At 52.4% G+C, this 21,228-nt stretch overlaps 3 protein-coding genes across 4 annotated transcripts in view; 2 read left to right on the top strand and 1 right to left on the bottom strand.

Annotated features, from left to right (window-relative positions):
- The window catches only part of STAT6 (signal transducer and activator of transcription 6, interleukin-4 induced), a 14,848-nt gene extending 10,111 nt beyond the window's left edge, over positions 1-4,737 (top strand). The window contains exons 14-22 of the mRNA XM_012651931.1: positions 485-579; positions 676-812; positions 1,151-1,297; positions 1,515-1,578; positions 1,690-1,800; positions 1,984-2,076; positions 3,037-3,102; positions 3,197-3,325; positions 3,413-4,737. Coding sequence (XP_012507385.1) covers positions 485-579; positions 676-812; positions 1,151-1,297; positions 1,515-1,578; positions 1,690-1,800; positions 1,984-2,076; positions 3,037-3,102; positions 3,197-3,325; positions 3,413-3,602 — 1,032 coding nt within the window. The 3' untranslated portion in view covers positions 3,603-4,737. The remainder of the gene's footprint in view (positions 1-484; positions 580-675; positions 813-1,150; positions 1,298-1,514; positions 1,579-1,689; positions 1,801-1,983; positions 2,077-3,036; positions 3,103-3,196; positions 3,326-3,412) is intronic.
- On the bottom strand, positions 4,665-10,895 carry NAB2 (NGFI-A binding protein 2 (EGR1 binding protein 2)). Its single transcript, XM_012651940.1, has 7 exons — positions 10,441-10,895; positions 8,145-9,018; positions 7,558-7,691; positions 7,176-7,227; positions 6,949-7,081; positions 6,552-6,743; positions 4,665-5,543 (listed from the first exon to the last, which is right to left on the bottom strand). Exons 1-7 carry the CDS (start codon positions 10,521-10,523, stop codon positions 5,434-5,436), a joined length of 1,578 nt encoding a protein of 525 aa, XP_012507394.1. The 5' UTR covers positions 10,524-10,895; the 3' UTR covers positions 4,665-5,433.
- An 8,347-nt stretch (positions 10,896-19,242) lies between these two features.
- NEMP1 (nuclear envelope integral membrane protein 1) overlaps positions 19,243-21,228 on the top strand; it is a 22,218-nt gene continuing 20,232 nt past the window's right edge. Inside the window, exon 1 of one of the 2 annotated variants that reach the window (XM_012654346.1) lies at positions 19,243-19,381. In XM_012654346.1, the coding sequence (XP_012509800.1) occupies positions 19,255-19,381 (127 nt within the window). In that variant the 5' untranslated portion in view covers positions 19,243-19,254. The remainder of the gene's footprint in view (positions 19,382-21,228) is intronic. The other variant, XM_012654354.1, reaches the window with a different exon arrangement.

Raw genomic sequence — 21,228 nt, 5'->3', positions numbered from 1 at the left:
AAAATAAATTTTAAAAAAAGAAAGAAAAGCCCACATGATCCGAGGATGTGTTAGCAAAGAGAACAGGACAATCACAACCCAGCATGTGACCTTCCTCTGGACTCCAGCTTAGCAAAGTAGTTATGAGGGGCTCTAGTGCCAGACTGTTTGGGTTTAAATCCCAACTCCACCTCTCGCCAACTGTGTAGACCCGGGCAAGTCATTTGACTTTTCTGGGCTTTCATTTCTTCATGTGTAAAATGGGATTGTTATAGTACTTACCTCCATAGCCTTGTAAAGATCGAATAAATTAATATATGGAAAGACTTGGAATAGTGCCTGGCACATGGTAAGCACGAGTGTTGGCTGTTGTCATTGATGGGGTCCCACGTCCAGTTTGGTTCCTCGGCCCTGTGATTCTGCTGTGTGGCCACTCACAGCCTAGTGCCCGCGCTACCCAGGCTCCAGCTCTGCCCGCCCCTCACACCAGCTCCCCCATCCCCAGGAGATCCTGCTGGGCCGTGGCTTTACCTTTTGGCAGTGGTTCGATGGTGTATTGGACCTCACCAAACGCTGTCTCCGGAGCTACTGGTCAGACCGGTGAGTCCCTGCCCCAGGTGGCCTGAGGAGCTGTGCCTCCAGCTCCCTCTCCACACCCAGTGCCCACTCCCCCATCCTCTCCTTCATCCTGGCCAGGCTGATCATCGGCTTCATCAGCAAACAGTATGTCACTAACCTTCTTCTCAATGAACCCGATGGAACCTTTCTCCTGCGCTTCAGTGACTCAGAGATTGGGGGCATCACCATTGCCCATGTCATCCGGGGTCAGGATGGTGAGGTCACCCCAGCCAGTCCTCTGCCTCTGTGCCTGTGCCCTCTGGGGTTTCTTCTGGGAAGGAAATGTCCTGGCCTTCCTTGATGCCAACAACCCTGATCTTCAGGAAGGTCTTCCTTAGGTCCTGCTTCTGTCTTCTTTCTGTGGTGTAAACTTCCACCTTCTCACTGTGGGCTCCATGGGAAGGGAGCCTACTGGGTCTCCTTCTCTCAGGAGCCGCCCCCCAGGTCCTCTCTCCCTGCTGTGGTGCACTGAGAATGGTGGGGGCTGTTTGTTGGGTGGACATGGGGGAGAATGTCAGGACAGAGGGGACTCAGGGTCTCCTTCCTATCGTAGGCTCCCCACAGATAGAGAACATCCAGCCATTTTCTGCCAAAGACCTGTCCATTCGCTCCCTGGGGGACCGAATCCGGGATCTTGCTCAGCTGAAAAACCTCTACCCCAAGAAACCCAAGGACGAGGCTTTCCGGAGCCACTACAAGCGTGAGCTGGATCTGGCAGCTCTGATTCCTTCCTGACACGCACCTCCTCCCTGCCCCAGATGACCCCTCTCCCTGCCCACTGTGTGTCACCCCTGACTTCTTTCCCCACTTTTGTAGCCCCACTTCTCCTACTGCCCATCAGCCATGCCTGCCTTTTCTACCTCCCTTCTTCCCTAACGCCAGAGCACTCCATGGATCTCCTTTCCTTCCCACAACAGCTGAACAGATGGGTAAGGATGGCAGGGGTTATGTCCCAGCTACCATCAAGATGACTGTGGAAAGGTGAGTGTGGTGGTGTGGATGGTGGTGGGGTCCTGGGCTGGTGCTTACCTGCAAGAAGAAGTGGTGACAGCAACCTGTGGTCAGTCACGTGTGCCTCCTTCTCTCCTCCAGGGACCAGCCACTTCCTACCCTAGAGCCCCAGATGCCTACCATGGTGCCCTCTTACGATCTTGGAATGGCCCCTGACTCCTCCATGAGCATTCAGCTTGGCCCAGATATAGCGTAAGGAGCTCAACAGACAGGAATGGGAGTGGTCTGTGCTGACAGCTCTCAGCATGTGAGAGCTGGCATTGGGGGCTGAGCTGGGAATTTTCCTTTCCAGGAAAGAGATTCCCCTTTCCAAGGCAGGATGTGGGGGTGTCCTGGGGACGGGCTGGCATCAGGGGGTCTGCTTTCTTTCCCCAGGCCCCCAGTATACGCACCACACTCTCACTGCATCCCCTCGTATCAAGGCCTCCCCCAAGAAGAATCGGTCAGTGTGTTGCCAGCCTTCCAGGAGTAAGTCAAAATTTCTTGGGGATAGAGAGTGGATACCATCCCACTCCAAGGGGCCTGGATGGGCACTTGCATTTGTTAGGAGAGGCTCTTGTGTGAGGAAGGTGAGGAAGGGGCAACAAATGCTAACACCCTTTCTTCTTTTTTTCTGTCTATTCTATTTAGTGGGTAGTGGTCCAGACTGCCTGGGTTTGAATTCCAGCTCCACCACTTACTGACTTTGGGCAAGTTACGTAACCTCTGGTGCCTCATCTGTAAAATGGGGCTAATAATGATGATAATAATAATCCCGCCCTCATGGGATTATTGTAAGGTTAAATGAGTTCATAATATGTGTAAAGTGGAGGATAGTGCCTGGCTCATAGCAAAAACTAAGTTTTTGTGTCATATGTCCCTTAACAACAGGAGCACATTCTGAGAAAGCCGTGCTTAGGTGACTTTGTGGTGCAAAACTCTCCTGCCCCTGAAATCCACTGTCACTTATCTGCTGTGTTGATTTTTATTTACTCATCTATTTTGGCCTTGAAGTGGCCTAGACATTTTTCTTCCCCAAGTAATACTTGGATGCTTATTAACTCTTTTTTAACATTTATTTTTAATTTATTTATTATTTTTATGTTTTTAATCCCTGTTCAAGGCAGCTTATTAACTCTTAAGAAGTCAAGGCATATCTCCCCTCCCAGGTGAGGTGGGGGTGAAGACTTGGGGACTTAGAACCACCAGAGTTCGGAGTCCAAAGAAACATAAGAAATTGGCTAATCCAACCCTCTCCACCCCCCATTTTACAGATGGGAAGACTGACCTCAGAGCATAGAACTGGCTTGCCCAAGGCCATGCAGTCATGAGCAGCTAAGTAGTCAGGGTTAGGAGCAGGAGCCTGTTTCCCTCACTCAGTGGTCTTGACTTTGCATCACCCTGCTTTTGCCGTGGGTCCTTTGACTGTGCCCTCATTCCTGCTTCCAGGCCTCATCTGCAGATGCCCCCCAGCCTGAGCCAGATGAGCCTGCCCTTTGACCAGTCACACCCCCAGTGAGTGACAAAGCCCCTCCTGTCTCCATGCTTTCATTCTTGCCTGGCCCTACCCTGTCCCCTCCTTCTTATTTTCTGTTCTGGTTCCTGGCAGGGGCCTGCTGCAATGCCAGCCTCAGAAGCATGCTGTGTCCAGCCCTGAGCCCCTGCTCTGCTCAGATGTGACCATGGCAGAAGACAGCTGCCTGAGCCAGCCGGTGGGAGGGTTTCCTCAGGACACCTGGTGAGTATTGGTCTGGGGGTGGTACCTGGGTAGGGGATGGGGGAATGGGTGTCACGCCTACTCCCCTGCTTCTCCGTCTCCTCGCAGGATTGGTGAAGACATGTTCCCTCACCTGCTGCCTCCCACTGAACAGGACCTCACCAAGCTTCTCCTGGAAGGGCAAGGGGAGTCAGGGGGAGGGTCCTTGGGGGCCCAGCCCCTCCTGCAGCCCTCACCCTATGGGCAATCTGGGATCCCAATGTCCCACCTGGACCTCAGGACCAACCCCAGTTGGTGATCCCAGCTGGAGGAGGAGCCCAGAAAGGCAGCTCTGCTACACCCCATGGACCTGCTCTGGACACCTGCTCATGCTCCTACCAAGCAGCAGGTGGGGAAGATGCCCTCCTGTCCCCGCCTACTCCTTGGTCAGGAAGCAAAGACTGCCAGGAGAATGCACGTGGGTGGAGCCAATCCACTCCTTCCTTCCTACCACACACCGCTGCCCACCTCCACCTCCTTCCAGCACCAGAAGGGAAGTTCAGGCTCCAAAGTGACACATGCCCCAACATGCCTGCAGCCGGAGAACACACACACACACACACACACTGCTCTCCGTGGAAGATGGGGTTGAGCGGCAGAGGGGCTAGGTGGGAGCACAGGTTAGGGCACGGAGGGCTTCTGTGAGCCAGGGCCCAGGACGCATATGTAGAAACATGCAGACATGTTTGCCCTGGAGGCCAGGGATAGAGAGAATTGGGTCCTAGCCCTGGGGGGACCCTGGGTGGGAGGAGAAGAGGGATCTGGATATGTAATTACTGGTAAGAGTTTTGCCCAAATTAAAAAACAAATCCCCAAAAGCCCAAAATTCATGTCAGCTAGATGAAGGTTCTGGTACATGTATGAGGTTGTACAGGACAAAGGCCGAGTTTCTTTGTGTATAGCTGTGTGAAAATGTGTGTACCTGAGACATGTATAGGTGGCACACAAGTTAGTTATACGACTACATAGAACATGTGTCTATCAGCTTTTGCCTATGTGACAACACAATTTGGGAGGATGAGATATTGGACAAAAGACACCAGCGAGTGTGCTAGCCTCTGACACATGCTAACCCAAATGTACTCTCAGTTTTGAGTGTGACTGTGTCCAGGTAGCTCTATGTGGCTATGACATCTGCACATGGCTTAACACCCCCAATGCTGCCTGGGAGAAGGGGGTCAGAGTCCAGGCCCAGCCATGTGGCCCTTGGTGTATTAGGGATCCTGCCAGCTGCATCTCTTCTGTTTCCCCGTCCACTGTCAGCTTCCCTTCACTCCCCATCCCATGCCACCCTTTCTCCCCCTTGAGGAGGGGTCATAGATCCTAAGCCATAAAATAAATTTTATTCCAAAATAACAAAATAAATAATCTACTGTACACAATCTGAAAAGAAAGATGCTCTAACTGCTCAGATAGGTGCTGCAGTCCAGCCCCCTGCTGGGGGAGACCCTGGGTCCAACCCGGGCCTCCCAAGGGAGTTAGGGGCCAGTGAAGGGATCCCACATCCACTGCCCCCCCCCACAGGACAGGAGGGAAAAAACTGCTGAGGACTGGGGGGGAGAGATGGGGATGGAAGGGCAAACTGCAGCACTTGTTAAATTAAAGAAACAAACTAGAAGCACAAAAATGGGGAAGGAGAGGGGAGAAAGATCAAGTCCAGTGTTCCCAGGCCCCCAGTTCTGGGGGGAAATGCTGCCATTTTTAGCTGTTGGACCTTCCCAGGGAAGTCCCACTTTCCCCCATGTCCAAACTGAGTCCAGCTGCTCACGCCACTGATGCAAACCTAGAGAGAATGGGAGTGTGCTGTGTGAGGGAGGGGAGAACCCCAAATGCCCTGGAGGCAGAGTCCTTGCCCCTCACTCTGGGCAGGGGTGAGGGGCACCACGCACCCTCCTTGTGTCCTCTCGCCAGGCCCCTGCTCGGCTTGTTATTGCTTGAAGCCCCATAGTCTTATGCCCATGGAGCAGGTGGGGAGGCAGAAGGGCAGCGGAAGGATCCGGGGTTATGACGAGGGTTCCGGGGACGGAGAGTGTGGGGTGTGTGTGAACCAGAAGTCTGGGGCCCTGGGTCTGAGGACACCAGTCCACCCCTTACTGCCGGCTGGCCTCAGCCTCCACTTTCACGCTGCTCCTGCGACCTTCTACCAGAGCGGGATGGGGTCCTGGAGCAGGGCAGCGGTCCAGTAGCCCTTCCTCGAACTCTGCGGGGGAGAAAAGGGGTCGGTGAGGAGACTGTAAATAGTGGTGGAGGCTGAAGAGAGCAGGGTTTGGGAACAGAAGCAGGGGCAGAGAAAGCTGTGAAGATGAGCTCAAGTTACTGAATTACTGCCTCCTGCCCAGTGCCTGTGTATGGGGGGGGGGGGGTTCCGCACCCAAGCATGTGCAGCCCCTCTCCCCTTTCTGGCTGTATATAGCTGTCTCTGTGTGTGTCTCCTTCTCTGTCTCTCCCGCCTCCGTTCTGCTGGAATTTCTGGTTCTGTCAGGAGCTGCGGGGGCGGTTTGGCTCTGACCTCTCCCCCTTCCCCCTCCCCAGGCTCTGCCACCCCCACTCATCCCTGGCCCCCTCCCAGGCCCAACCCAACCTACCATGGCCCCCCCAAGTTTTCTGGTAGCCAAATCAGGGGGAACACAGGAAGCCAGCCTCCCAGCTCCTCCCTCAAGAAGAGCCCCCCCTTCCAGTCCCCGCCCCCACTTCCCACCCACGCACAGTTTAAAAATACCGAGCCAGGGTTGGTGGCTTTGTCTGCTGCGTCACTCTCAGCCCAGCCGCTGCCCGGCCCTCTGCCGGCCCACTCTCTCTTCCCCCTTCCACACACAAAGCATCCCCCTTTGGGCTCCTCTGCTTCCAAGCTGGGCAACCCCACCCCCACAACTCCTAGCCTGTTCCACCCCCCTGCATTGGTGGAAGTTCTGTCCGAGCTTCCCTTATTGGTGACCCTCCTTCCTGTTCCCCTTCACCCCCATTCTCTGTCCCTGGCTCTCCCCAGCTTCCCCTTCACAGATCTCCATTAGGACCAGACTCTCCCCAGTGGGAACAGCAGGGTCCTCCTCTCCTCGATCCCAGCCCTAGTTGGCTGGAGCCCGACCCTCTACCCTCTCTGGTGACTATAAATAACCCTCTTCCTCCCACCTGGCCCCAGGACACCAGGATTGCTGTGTGGGGCCTGGGTGGCTAGGGTACTTGGGGACAGCACTGCTGGCTGCCTCACCTGCGAGAGGTGGCTTTGCAGGCACACAGGGGCTGAGGCGGCCCACGCGGTCGTGGGAGACGAGGCGGGCGAGCCGCAGCCCCTCGTCCATCAATGTCTGCTGCAGGATGTGGCGGCTCCATAGCCCATGGGCTGGCAATGCCAGAGGCAGGTCAGCAGGGGGCGGCGTCAGCCTTGGGCACGACCCCACAGCTGTGGGCATGGGCACTGGTCAGGCAAGGGGCTGCAGCCAACGGAACCCCCACCCTCAACCACACAGCCAAACCCATAGATCCTTCTGCCCCCATCCAGCCAGGCCTCCCAACCCTGTTCCAGGCAGTTGCCTCTGGGCTTACTCCTCCCACCCTCCACCCCACTCCTCCCCCCAGTGAAGAGAGGTGTTTGGATGTACACTTACCCTGCAAGTGTCCATCTAAACTCTCCCCAGACAGGCTGGCACTGTCTTCCTCCAGGCTGGGACGATATGGGGGTACATAGGACTCAGGGCCTGGGGGAGGCTGCTGGATTTCAGGGTGACTCTGTTCTCCAACCTGTGGAAGCCCCAAATGGGGAAATGAGGATCTGGCAAGGGACAGGGTTGAGAAAGGCTGCCCCACCCCACTACATGTACCCTGGAAAACACACCTCCTGTTTCAGCTTCTTTAGTGGAGGGCCTCCCAATTCTTCAGGATGGAGCCTGCAAAGACAGCGAAGAATGCAAAGGTGAGGCTGAGGAGGGCCACACATGGGCAGGACACAGACTCTGACCAGAAGCATGCGTTACCTAAGCTTTGCAAAGACAATGGTTGGGTAGGAGTTTCCAGCTCAGACACTATCGTTGTGGGGGGCTGGGAGAACCTAAGATGGATGCGGGAGGGACTAGACCTCAGACAAGCTGACTTAGCCAAAGGCAGGACATGCAGGTGAGAGGGAAGCAGGCCTAGAGCCACCTGAGCTGGAGGTTAGGACATAATCCAACTCGTTGGCAGGATTCCAATCTAGGAAGGACCTGGGGAAGGGGTCTCACCTGGAGCCCTTCAAGGAGGACAAGTAGGTGCTCTCTCGGGCTACTTGGCGGGACAGGGAGAAGAGCTCCACTCTCCGCAGTAAGAGTGTGTTGTCCCTCATGCAGAACTGGGCAGCAGCCTCATTGATGGTCAGCTGTGGAGAGAGGACAGCCAGAACAGTCAGAATCCTCGCTCCCCCGCTGCCTCCCCCAGACGTCCTCACACCCCTTCACCACCAGGGAAGTGAGGCCCAACCATTGGAGGTTTGCTTTGGCTTTCACACCATACAAGAGCTTTCTGAGGGAGAAAGACAGAGATCAGCACCCACAGCTTCTGAGGAATGCCCGGGGCCACCTCCACTCCTCTGGGGTCCTGAGTGACATAGAGCTGTATAGCTGGGTCCTCACCTGCATCACTGCCTCCCCCTCGTTGAGGATGGAAGCACTGCAGCAGCTAGGGTTGGGGTATGTGAGAGAGGGGTTCAGGGCCTGAGGTCCTGGTCAAGGGGCAACCAAACAGAGTTGGAGAATGAAGAATTCTCAGAGGTAAGTGGGTGGAGGCCCAGGAGTCAAGGGCAATCCTGAGAGGCCCAGGGTCGGGTCCTCACCTCGTGCAGGCTAAGCTGCTTGCCCTCTCGCCGCTTGGAGTCAAAGCGGCCATAGATGATGCTGTATTTGCGGATCTCCTCTTCCTTCTGGCTGTCATTATCATCCATCTCAAAGATGTGCCCCACACTCCGTGCCAGCTTCTTATTCAGCTTCAGCAGGGATGTGACCTCCCCAGCATCCCCCCTAGGGAAGCTCCGGAAGATCCTCTCCACACTCTCCACCACCATGCGTACCATCTCTGGCTCCAGTCGGTCTGGACCACCTGCAGCCCCACCTGCTGCCAATCCCCCAGCCCCAGTCCCCTCAGAGGCTCCTCCCCCTGCAGGTGGGGAGAAGGGGGGTGAGCCAGCCTCTTCTTCTCCTCCTGCCCCAATGTCCGACTCTGGAGTGCTCCGGCCTGGCCAGATCCGGGGGTCCCCAGCCCCAGGTCCCCCAGGCAGTGGTGACAGCTTCTCTCCAAGTTCAAGGGGACTCTTGGGGCTAAAACTGCGGGCACTGCCTGCCTTTTCCCCTGGGCTGCCATGCCCATTGCTCATGCTCCCTTTCCGGCTACCCGCAGTCTCAGAGATCTTGAAAAGCGGGATGCTGGAGACAGGCACAGCAGGAACTGGTTGACTGAAGAGCCCTGGATTGGTGGCCCACTCTCTCAGTGCCTTCTGCAGACGTCGGACATGGAGGGGCTTGGTGGCCATGCCCACAAGTGCCATGATCTCCAGAAACTCCTCCTCGCCGGCCTCGCACAGCTGCTGCACGTCGTCCCCTCCCTGCTGGATGAAGGTCTCGTAGTAGGAAAGGAGATTAGCACGTTGCAGGACTCGGTACAGCTGTAGCTCCCCCAGTGTCCGAGGCAGGGCCATGGTGCGGGCACTGGGCCTGAGAAGGAAGGGCACAAGAGGGAGGCAGTCAGTGCAAGTCCCCTTGCTGGGTACCAACCCACACTAACAATTGTCCTCCCTTTCCTACCTGCTTCTTTTCCCCTCCCTCATTTGAATGCTCTCCTGCCCAGTGCCAACATCTGAGCACAGATCGTAAGAATCAGGCACTGTTCAGAGGCAATGCCATCCCAGACTAGCCAGAAGCACCAAAAGCTAGTACCCTGTCTCTGCAGGTGCAGGTACTCTTCCAGTCTGGGCTAAGAAGACCTTGAACCCTGAGGCCGACCAGTAAACCTCTGGGATGGCTCGATCTCTCTGTGGCCCAAAACAGTCCTCACCTTCCACCCTAAACACCCAGCAGCCTCAACACTACTTAAAGTGACATCCCACACTAAGGTGAATGAGGACCCCTGTCCTCCCCACAGTAGACACCGGTAGCCATTGCTGGCCAGCTTCACTCCCTGGTGGCATCCTGCCCAGGTGGCTGAGAGGCAGAGGTGTGGCCTTTCCCTGGCCTTCCCCTTCAGTAAGCCAGGTGGATCCCTGCTCCTCTCCCCTCAGCTTTTCCCAAGGATTATGCATTCTCTTATGGCATCCTTGCTCTCCCCCCAGGACCTCTCCTCCCTTCTAGACTGCCCAGTGCCCCTCAGTTGACCCTATCCTAGCAGTGAGATTCCCCAATTGCTCTGTAGGCCTTTAGCTTAGGGGCCCGCGGGAGGGGAGGGGCACCTCAATTGTTCTGCTCTGGGGCCGTTCCGCCCCCACACACTCCCACAGTGGTTGCGTCTGTGGGCGAAAACCGCCCCGGGGCTCCCGCCTACTTCTCTCCCTTATTTTCCACCCACATCTTCAAGTGGAGTGGGGGAGCGGCTCCAGACTCTTGGTTGAGGGACTACACACCGATATTCCCCTCTAGACTCTGTGAATAAAGGGACAGATATGGGAGGGGACGCATAAGACATCCCCTGCCTCTCTGCAGCCCCGCAGATGCTCCTTTAACTCAAAGGCACCGGCTTCTCCTGCACCCCGGGGGCTCGCGCGTTCTGTGCCAACGACTGACTGAGCCAACTGAGCGCCCCCCAGTCCCTCCCTGTACTGTTGCCAGCTCGAGCTCCCGGGCTTCCCTTGACGCTTGGGGGCTCCCACATTCTTTGCAGGGGGCTCACATGCCAGGTCATGCCCACAAAGTAAACCAGAATTGGAGAATTATGTACTACTCTCTCATATCCAGTTTCATCAGATCTTTGCCTGCTCCCAGGGTCCCCTTATTCGAAGACGCACCCCCTTTTCCATCAGTCTCCACCCTCCCACCCCCGTCCCACTTCCCCACGTCCTCTCCTCGACCTCCACCCTCCGGACCCCAATCCCGACTCCGGCTCCACCCATCTCCACTCCCCACCGCCTCCCTTTGCCCACTAACTTGAGTCTGGGCTTTGGGGTCCGGCGGGCGCTGTCCCCTCCGCCCGGCGGCTGCTCGGCTGTGGGGGAAGGCGCCCTGTGCATGGACGGCCGGAGACCACCCGGGCTGCCCCCCTCGGTGCCCGGCGCTCGGCGCCTGCTGCGCGCTGCGTTCTTCCCCGCGCAGGATGCCGTGTCCACCGCTGTCCAGGCTCCGTCCCTCCCTCCACGTCTTTTCTCTCCGAGCCTCCGCGCCTCTGTCTGTGCCTCTGCCCCCCCCTCCCCGGCTGCGCTTGCAGCCTCTCCGCGCCTCCGCCCCCGCAGGACGCACGGGGAGCGAGGCCCGCGCTGCGCTGGCTGCCGGGCTGGCGGGCGGAGGGCGTGGGCACAGCCGGGGGCGGGGGCGGGGGCGGGGGCAGGGGCGGGGGGCGGGCGCCCGAGCCTCTGGGCGGTCGAGACGCCGCGGCTAGGAGACTGAGAGAGGCGGAGACTGGGGGAAGGGGGTGTGGAACAAGGGGCGGGGGCGGGGACTCAGCCGGGGCGCCGAGTTAGGGACCGAGGTGAACCAGGCGGGGATGTGGAGGGCGGGCTTGGGGACCCAGCGGGCGGGGCAAGGTCGCTCCGTGCCGCCCACGCCGGATGCACAGCCGGCCCTCTTCGCGCCCACGTACCCACGTGAGCGCCCCGCCGGCGACATTCCTATTTCCCCCCACTCCTACCCATCGGAGCTGAGGGCGGAGTTTCACAACCACGCACAGGTACACAAAGACACAGAAGCGCACGGACGTGCACACGCTCCTAAACAACTGCGCGGACGCCCGCTGCCTACACTCAGGCCTTGCGGTGCTGTACGTGTGAATGTTAGGAGTGAGCCGGCAAAAGTTGGCGAAAGCTTGGGGTGCGCGGCGACTCCTGTGCGTGCATCTGACTCCCATAGAGTATACACTTCTGGCGGGTCTGAGCGCGTGGGGCTCTGCAGGAACCACTTAGAGAACCAGTTGCTCTTCCCTAGCCCCCGAAGGAGTAATTTGAGGAGGCCGCTCTCAGAAACTCAGGCCTCTTCCAGCTTTGCCTCGAGACGTTGCCAAAGTTTGGGAAACGGGATAGGCGGGTTATGCTAGGAGCCACCGTTTAGGTACGCGTGTTGATCAGACGCGTCGGATTTTGTTAGCGCTTAGGTCAGGCAGAGATGGGGTGCGTCCCGCCTTGCTCTACTTGTACCCTATTTGCTAAGGTTGAGGCCTTGCCTGGGAATTCTGTGTGGCAAAGCTGCGATAAGGAGGATACCCTTTCCGGGGACGTCTGTCAGGGGCCCTTTTCCGAGAGAGTCTAGTGGAAGTGAGCAGTAGGCCGGCAGCGTCCGACCTGACATCCTACGGAGGAGCTGGAGGGAGGAGCGCCTACAAGGAGCCTAACTCCCCTCTGCAACCCACCATCCCCTTCCCCCTTGGTTTCTCCTCGCCCCATCTGGTTCCCATTACACTCCCGCCCACGGCTGGGAGGTTTGGGGGCGGGGGCTCTTGAGTGCCCGGCCCAACAGTTCTAGGCCCCACGGAAATTGGGCGGAGCGGGGGGCAGCGGGACGCTAGCGGTCTGGCCACAGGCTTGGTTCCTCCCGTTCCGCACGTCTGAGTGGCAGGGCCAGCCAAGGGCGTGGGTGGCGTGGGCCGCGGCTGGTTCTACATTCCGGCGTGGCGAGGGGACCTTTCCGTCTCTGGTGGGGGCAGGGGAGGAGGAGTGCGTTATCGGTGGGGGGTTTCAGTGGCTCACATTCTCTTCATCCCAAGAACAGCCAAACACAGCGGGGGTGGTAGCAACGTGCATAGTCCCCTCTCACAATCCCCCGTCCTGCAACTGGAGGGCGCCGCTAGACTGGCTCCCTCGTGGGCACCCCTCCCCCACCCTCCTCGGGTTATTTTGGATCCTGGGCTGCCAGCCGCTGGCCCCGGGTTTCCACGTGCCCCCTCCCTCCCCCTGCCCACGCTCCCCGTGACGCACATCCTCCGCCCACGCAGCCTCTGCTCGAGGCGTCCCCCTCCCTCCCACCCGGGCCCCCTTGGGGCGGCGCTGAGCCCTGGGATCTGGAGGGAGACGCCCGCCCACGGAGGGGGGCGGAGTAGGGCGTGAAGCAAGGGCGCGGCAACGTCCCGGGCGCGGGGCGCATGGGTCCCAGTCCAGGCAAGAGGACGAGGGAGGAGCGGACTTCGAGACCTCCACTGCCGGGTCCTGGGGCGGGTGCTCGGCCAGAGAGGGAGGAGGGAAGGAGAATCCGGCGGAAGGAGCCTGCCCACCCCCTAGGGGAGTCAGGAGGGTCCGGGTGCGAACCTGTGTGAGAGTGAAACTACGGAGTGTTTGTATCCTTGTTTCTGAAAATTGTCGTGAGGTTCAAATGAGAGAATGTATATGAAAACTCTTTGTAAATTGTAGAATGCTAAGCAAATTTAAGACGCTGTTGCCAGTTTGTGTCTCTGTACCCTGGGATTATGTATTTATACGTTTCTTTACATCTACTTGTATTTCTGTGTCTCTATCTCTCTAGGTTTGTATCTGAGCCCCTATTTTAAAAAAAATCATTGACTTGTCAGGCCCCGCCGGAGGCCCAGAGCGCCCCCGCAGCCCGAGCTGCTGAGATGTCTGTTCTTCCCTCCCACTCCCACCACCCCCAACTCCCCTCCTACTCCCTTCCGTTGAGAACAAGGAATTTCCAGCCTTTAGCAAAGGGAGAGAGACAAAGAGAGACTGAGACCACGAGAAACTGTAGAAAAACATAAAGATTAGAGGCAGGTGGTGGTGGTGGGGTGACAAAAAAGGGAATGGGGAACAAATACAAGAATTTTCATCTCTTTTTTTCTGCATGGGCCCCATTCTCCCCAGTGTCCCTTTTTCCTACTCAGGACCACTTCCCTACCTGACTCACCTGCTTCTCCCCTCCCCCTGTGATCTCAAAGACACACAGAGCAGAGCAACTGATCTTCTTTAATCAAGGATTAATATTCTCTTTATCACCTACTCTGGCCTGTTTTAGGAAGGAAAACAGTATCCTTAGACCTAGTTTTCCAAGAAAAGAGGAAAAGATTGCAAAGAAAGGGGGGAAAGTGGGTGGAAGAGGAGTGAGGAGACTGTTCCTAGGCACGTGTAGATTTTCATCTAGCAGATTGTTCAGTCCTCCCCCCACGTTTTCACCGGGCCAAATCCAACTCACTCAGCAAGATTTGGCTCAAACCTCTCCTTCCTGGACCCCCTCCGCTCCTCCAGGCAGAATTAATTCCTCCCACCCCTCAGTGGCCTCGTGGCTCTTTGTACACATTTCAATTATAGTTGCTTGTTTCACTCTCAGCCCAGGACCTCTCCAGGGTAGGCCTGTTATCTGGTAGACCCTCTGAAATGAATGAATTGATGGTGCTATTTACAGGCCTGAGCAATTTTGAAAAGGGCACTTGACAGATTTTACTCTAAAAGGGGCTGAGCCTGAGCAAAACTGTTAGAGTGGAGACTTTTTTAAAAAAAATTTTAGGAGACAGACTCTCCCTGTGTCGTCCAGGCTGGAGTGCAGTGGCATGATCATAGCTCACTGAAACCTCGAATTCCTGGGCTCAATCAATCCTTCTACCTCCGCCTCCCAAGTATTTGGGACTACAGTCACCGGCCAGCATGCCGGGCTAATTTTTACATTATTGGTAGAGACATAGTCTTGTGTTTTGCCCAGGCTGGTCTCTAACTCCTGGCCTCAACTGATCGTCCTGCCTTGGCCTCCCACATTACTGGGATCCTGTTCCCTTTTAACATTTCCGGTGAGTCCCACAAGTCTGACTCCTTGACCTTCTAAAATGTCCACTATTCTGTTAATTCCCACCCAGGTGCTAAAGGTACAAGGCTGAAACCCATGCAGTAATAGAAAAATAAGAATACAAAGTAACAATTTTCCTTCTTTTTCAGTATCATGTCAGAGTTTATCATATAAGGAGTAGTGTCCTTGAAGTTACTAATTTTACAAGAAATGTTTCACCCCTCAAAAACAAATAATCCTAACCACTGCCTCAAAGGAACTCTGACTAGTAGGGGCGATAGGCATGTAAACAAATAATTATAGCATAGTGCAATAATAGGGTACAATAACAGAAGTGTAAGAGAACAAGTGGTCTATTCTGTGGGGGGTTGTGAGGGGCTGGTTTAGACAGGCGTCTGAAGGAAGTGATGATGCAGTCCAGGATTTTGAAGTATGAATAGAAGATTTCTAGGAGGAAGGAAAGTGAATTCACAGAGACCAGGATGTACACTTACATGGAGGTATGAAAAAATGGTAAGTATGAGAAACTAGAAATTGTTCATTATTGCTGGGTAGCAAGTGGAGGTGGTTAGAAATGAGCCTAAGGAGGTATACAAGGCCATTCTGTTAAAGATACAGACTAGTGCTTCTCAAACTGTGGTTAAGGACCAATTGTTAAAATGTTTCCAATTATTGTCCACTATTTTTATAAAATACACTAAAAGTGAATTATTCAAAAAATGAAAAGGCGCAGTGGCTCATACCTGTAATCCTAGCACTCTGGGAGGCTGAGGAAGAAGGATCGCTTGAACTCAGGAGTTCAAGACCAGCCTGACCAAGAGTGAGAACCTATCTCTACTAAAAATAAAAAAAATTAGCTGGGCACAGTGGCGCGTTCCTGTAGTCCCAGCTACCCGGGAGGCTGAGGCAGGAGGATCCCTTGAGCCCAGGAGTTTGAGGTTGCTGTGAGCTAGGCTGATGCCACGGCACTCTAGCCCAGGCAACAGAGTGAAACTCCGTCTCAAAAAAAAAAAAAAATGTTCAGAAGGTAAAATCAATAGGACTCGATGGATTGACGAAGGGGTTGAGGGGAGAGAACAAGGTCGTAGGCTGACTCCCAGGCTTCTAGCTTGGGTGACTGAGTATATGGGATGGAGTGCTCCTTCTCAAAACTCTGGAATTGTCTTCATCAAATATTCACAATATGCCATTCTTTATCCACCATTCCTAAATTCAAAAAATTCTGCAAACTGAAAGTTTTTTCATAACTTATTTGGCAATAAAACCTAATCTTACCTGAATTTATTTTGTGGCAGAACCTGATCTAAACTTACATGAGGTTATTTATAATTTTCATTTGTTCCTCTTTAATTTATCCCAGTATAAATATTCATATAAGTCATTGCAGAGATATTAATTTGTTTGATTATTGAGTGCTGTCCAGATGCCTTTGGGATTGTTGCCTTATATTTTGTATATGCACCATACTATAATAACTATCGAAAATCCAAAAAATTTTGGAACACATTTACCATCCAGATTTCCCGCCCCATTTACTCATCAGTCTTGGCCTGAGTTCTTTTGGCTATTTGCATAAACCAGATCCACCTGCAGATAATGAATATTCATTGCATTGTGTGCTATAGACTCTGAAGGAGATTCTCAAAGTGTTTCGAGCAAGCAGTGTCCTCATTATTAAAACAAGGCTAAAAGCTTCTTGAACTGACTTTCTCAAAGTGACAGCACTCATTTGGATGATAAGTTGAGATGTGTTTATGGACAACCAGTCTCATTACGGTACATCTTGTTTACAGATTTTAATAGTGGTCAGTGATATTCTGGAATTAGTTCCCAAACCTGAAATTATTTTCTCTGGTTTTGCCTTTAGTCAAAACCAAAGAGTAAGCTCTGAGTGGTCAGAATGGGGCCTGGAAGAAAAAATGAAGTATGTGTGTTTATATGTGTGTATATGTACATATACGTAAATAATATACATTTGTGTGTATGTATATATTAGTAGACTTTATTTAGAGATAGAGTCTCGTTCTGTTGCCCAGGCTACAGTGCAGTGGTGTCATCATAGCTCACTGAAACCACATACTCTTGGGTTCAAGCGATCCTCCTGTCTCAGCCTTCCAAGTAGCTGGGACTACAGGTGTATGCCACCACCTCTGGCTAAATTTTCTATTTTTTGTAGAGACAGGCTCTTGCTTTTGCTCAGGCTGGTCTTGAACTCCTGGCCTCAAGCAGTCTTCCCGCCTTGACCTCCCAGAGTGCTAAGATTACAGGTGTGAGCCACCGAGCCCTGCCAATTTTTTAAAACAGTTTTAGATTTACAGAAAACTTGAAATGATATTACAGAGAGTTCTTATATACCCCACATCCAATTTCCCCTACTATTACATTAGTATGGTACATTTGCCACCATTAATGAACCAGTATTGATACATTAGGAGTAATTAAAGTCGAAATTAATTCAGATTAATTTATTCAGCTTTCCTTAGTTTTGTTCTAAAACCTAATTTTTTTTTCTGTTCCAGGATCCCACCCACAATACCACATTATATTTAGTTCTCATGTCTCCTTAGGCTCCTCTTGGCTGTGACAATTCCTCAGACTTTCCTTGTTTTTGATGACCTTGACAGTTCTGAGGAGTACTGATCAGGTATTTAGCAGGATGCCTCGCTATTGAAATTAAAAAAAATTCGTGAGTGTAATAGGACTCTATTGGAATTTGTCTAATGTTTTTCTCATGATTAGTCTGGTGTTATGGGTTTGGGGAAGGAAGACCACAGAGGTAAACATGCCATTTTTTTTTTTTTTTTTTGAGACAGAGTCTCACTCTGTTGCCCAGGCCAGAGTGCCGTGGCCTCAGCCTAGCTCACAGCAACCTCAAACTCCTGGGCTCAAGCGATCCTACTGTCTCAGCCTCCCGAGTAGCTGGGACCACAGGCACGCGCCACCATGCCCGGCTAATTTTTTCTACATATATTTTTAGCTGTCCAATTAATTTCTTTCCAATTTTTGGTAGAGACGGGGTCTCGCTCTTGCTCAGGCTGGTCTCGAACTCCTGAGCTCAGAACGATCCGCCCGCCTCGGCCTCCCAGAGTGCTAGGATTACAGGCGTGAGCCACCGCGCCCGGCCTAAACATGCCATTTTTATCACATGATTTCAGAGGTACATGGCATCAATGTGATTTATTGCTATTGATGCTGACCTACCTAGGTCAGCCGAGGGAATATGTGTGTGACACATAGGATGGCCATTGTGGCACAGTTGGCTGAGACTTTTCTTTCTGAGGATGATATTTCTTCTCTTGCCCATGGCTCAGCCCCATTTTAACTTTTTAAAAATTTCTTGTTTTGAAAGCTTGAACCTTGCCCAAAAGTTACCCACTTCCTTGAATTTCTCAACTCACTTGGCTCCATCATTTCTAGTCTTCCTACCCCTCACCATCAGATCCTCTTAAAAAAAGATGCTTCAATTTCTACTAACAGTTTCTGAACGCCTGCTATGTGCCAGGCACTCTGCTAGGCCCTCACTGTGTTAAATCATTCAGTGGGAAGCAGCTTAATACACAGAAACAACTCAGGCTTTGGGGTCAGTAGGATTTAGGTTGGGACAGCAGCCCAGAAGAACAAACTATGAAATCTTGGCCAAATTCCTTTGACTGTCTTCACCTTGGCTGCTTTTTGTTTTTTTGAGACAGGATCTAGCTCTGTTGCCTGCGCTAGAGTGCACTGGTGTCATCCATAGCTCACTGCAACCTCAAACTCTTGGGCTCAAGTGATCCTCCTGCCTCATCTTCTTTAGAAGCTGAGACCAGAGGCATGCATCACCACACCTGACTAATTTTTGTATTTTATGTAGAGACATTGTCTCCCTGTGTTGTTCAGGTTGGCCTTGCTCTCCCTGTGTTGTTCAGGCTGGCCTCGGACTCCTGGCCTCAGGCAATCCTCCCACCCGGTCTTCCAAAGTGCTAGGATTACAGTCATGAGCTACCACACCCAGCCTGCCTTGGCTTCTTTTTTTTTTTGAGACAGCGTCTCACTCTGTTGCCCAGACTGGAGTGTCATGGTGTCAGCCTAGCTCACAGCAACCTCAAACTCCTGGGCTTAAGTAATTCTTCTGCCTCAGCCTCCCAAGTAGCTGGGACTACAGGTATGCACCACCATGCCCAGCTAATTTTTTCTATATTTTTAGTTGTCCAGCTAATTTCTTTCTATTTTTAGTAGAGACGGGGTCTCGCTCTTGCTCAGGCTGGTCTCTGAACTCCTGAGCTCAAAGGATCCACTGGCCTCGGGTCTCCCAAAGTGCTAGGATTACAGGCGTGAGCCACCGCGCCTCACCCTGCCTTGGCTTATTAAATGGAGAGAATTATGTTTGTCTCACGAGATGATGTGAGGAATAAAGAAATCTTCTCTTAATCCTCACATTCATTCATTTTGTTTCCCAAAATAAAAATCCCTATGACTACATTTTTAAACGCTAATTTTCATGCCTATAAACACTGACAACTTTTTTGCGACTTCTGTTTTAAATCCTTTAGGACTTTGGAGGACCACACTTTGTCGATCGTTTTGCACTAAAAAATAGTCCCGTCAGGACCCTATTCATAAAGATATCTCAATTATAGGCTTCCCATAACAGAAAGATCGTGGTACAAGGGGAAGAAAGAAGACCAAAGGAACTTGAGACAGTTTAAATGAAAATACCAAGTTCGGTCCAGGAGGCCTCGCCCATTGTGATTTTCTATTGGTTGGGCTTACCATCAATCGCACCAGTTGTAAATAAACTGGAGACGGAAGCATGTTGTTAAGGGGTGGGACCTTCCTGTCGCCATTGCAGGGTGAGAACCGATTTCTAATAGGCTGAAAACTGCTTCTCCCGCCCTCTGTCATCGGTTGCTAAGGGGCGGAACTCTTAGGGTCCGTGGAGGGCTGCTCGAAGCCTCGCCCGTCGGATTGGTTGGTAGGGGTGTGTCTTGTAGCGGATAGGCTGTTGGCGTTGCCTGTTTGGGGTTAATTGCCGGGGGGAGGCACGTGAGGAGGAGGCGACGTGAGGCAACCATGGCGGGAGGAATGAAAGTGGCGGTCTCGCCAGCAGTTGGTTCCGGGTCCTGGGGCTGGGGCGCTGGGGGCAGTGGGGCAATACGGCTGCTCTTGGTCTTCTCCGGCTACTTTGTCTGCGGCTCAGGTACCGCCCGGGCAGCAGCTGCCAAGGGGGCGGGTGCCGAGGGGGTTATTTTTGGAAAAGTGGAGATGGTCCGGAGGGCGCGTGCGGTTATTCTGCCTGGGGGCGGTGGCTCTGCTGAGGGCCGCAGGCGTGGTGCGGAGGAAGAAGTTTCGTCGGGTAGTGGGCTTCGAGATTGAGGGGTGAAGGCCCTGGGGCGGGCTGGGGGAGCTCCGCAGCTCGGAGTGGGGAGGAGCCTAGAGCATTTTGGCCGAGACAGGAAGGGAGGCCTAGACTGACTGAGAAGCGGTCCTGGGGGCTGCGTCGCGCTGCAGAGGCCTCCTGAAGTTTCTAGGTTAAAAGGGAAGAGACTGAGGGACCATTCCAGGCAGACGGAGCTGCCGCGGGAAAGGGAGCATCCCATTCATTGAGCAATTTAGCAAACACTTGAGCGTATGCTCTGTCAGCATGGGTGGCAGAACAGATAATTATAGTTCATTGAACTGTAGTGATCTCTAATATCTTATGCTCTTGGGAGACCTTGGCCTCTAACAGCCCTGTAGAACGGACCTGGAGTCATTATATCCCAGTATCCAAAGATGATACGTGTGCCATTTACCATCAAATAGGTTTCTTTTGGAAATTTATTCGTTTTTCCAAGCAAACTTATCTGATACCTCCTGCTGGATAATCAGCTTTGGTCTGGAAAGGAAACTCTTTTCCTTTTCTGCTCCAAGTCAGAAAACTTAAGAGTGTGTTTGTAAAAAATCTCCTTCTACCCCCTTGTCGTTAAATTCACAACAGAAAAATAAGTGAGGTTTCCAAGCTTCCACTGGAGGGAGTTGAAACTCAAGAAAATAAAGATAATCATATCTTGTAAACACACATTATGCTCTCTCACCTCTCCCTTTGGTTCCTGCCTATCTCGTGCTGTCACTTATGATCATCCTTAGTTGCAGCTTTAAGGTGGCCTCAGCATCTATAGATCTAGTTTCAAAGTGCAGCATCCTTCTCAAAATGGATTTTTTAGGGAGAGGGAAGGTTCTTTCCACAGGGCCTAGAATAACATTAGAATGGCTATTACCGGAATGAACTTCTAAAAAATGAGGTAGTGGGTTGTGGGGATAAAACAAGAAAATATACGCAGAAATGCTCTTACGTAGTAAGCAATCAGCGGTCTCTTTCTCTTCTAAGTTTCTTTAATGAGGAGAAGAACAGGGACTTCTTGGCTTGGAGAATAGTAAACTCTGGCTGATGTTTGTTATGTACAGCCTGATAGATTATGTGGGTGGCAGCTACAAAGAGCAATCATGTAATAGAGAAGAACTTTCTAAAAAGTCAGAAGTACCCAAAGATAGAATGGAATACTTCAAAAGGTAGAGAGTTCCTTCTCACTGGAAGTTTTTTGAAAAATTTTATTATTAAAAATAATGCATGTTTGTTTTAGACTATTTGGCAAGTACAATTAAGTGTGAAGAAGTAGGCAGAAACCTCGCTTCCATTCCGAGGCAGTCCATTTTAGCACACTTTCTTCTGTTTCTTCCCACGTGTTTTTAATTAAAAAATTTTTTTTGATTTGATAATACAATATTCATATCCAGTCGGTAATCTAGATCTCTTTCCTGGAGGCCGCCAATTGTAAGATAGTTTTCTCATTTGATTTTGTAGCACAATAATTTTCCTAAGTTATTTAAAATTCTTCATAAATGTTATTTTACTTGTATTACATTCCATTGTATGGACATTTATTTAATTTTTCTGGATCAAACATTTGGTTGGATATTTGTGGTTTTTCTAGTTTTCCATTGTAAATTTGTGAACATCTTTGTGTATAGATTTTTTTTTTTGAGACAGAGTCTCACTGTGTTGCC

Source organism: Propithecus coquereli, unplaced genomic scaffold, assembly GCF_000956105.1.
Source record: "Propithecus coquereli isolate 6110/MARCELLA unplaced genomic scaffold, Pcoq_1.0 Scaffold111, whole genome shotgun sequence".
In the NCBI taxonomy this organism is placed as follows: Eukaryota; Metazoa; Chordata; class Mammalia; order Primates; family Indriidae; genus Propithecus; species Propithecus coquereli.
The sequence above is the reverse complement of the archived record's forward strand: the minus strand, read 5'-3'. Positions and strand labels throughout refer to the sequence as shown.

Coding starts and splice junctions, on each gene's coding strand:
- NAB2 (XM_012651940.1), bottom strand. CDS start 10,523: ATGCACAGGGCGCCTTCCCCCACAGCCGAGCAGCCGCCGGGCGGAGGG. Junction 9,019..10,440: donor ACCCCAAAGCCCAGACTCAA/GTTAGTGGGCAA, acceptor CTTCCTTCTCAG/GCCCAGTGCCCGCACCATGG. Junction 6,744..6,948: donor TTTAGATGGACACTTGCAGG/GTAAGTGTACAT, acceptor CCATGCCCACAG/CTGTGGGGTCGTGCCCAAGG.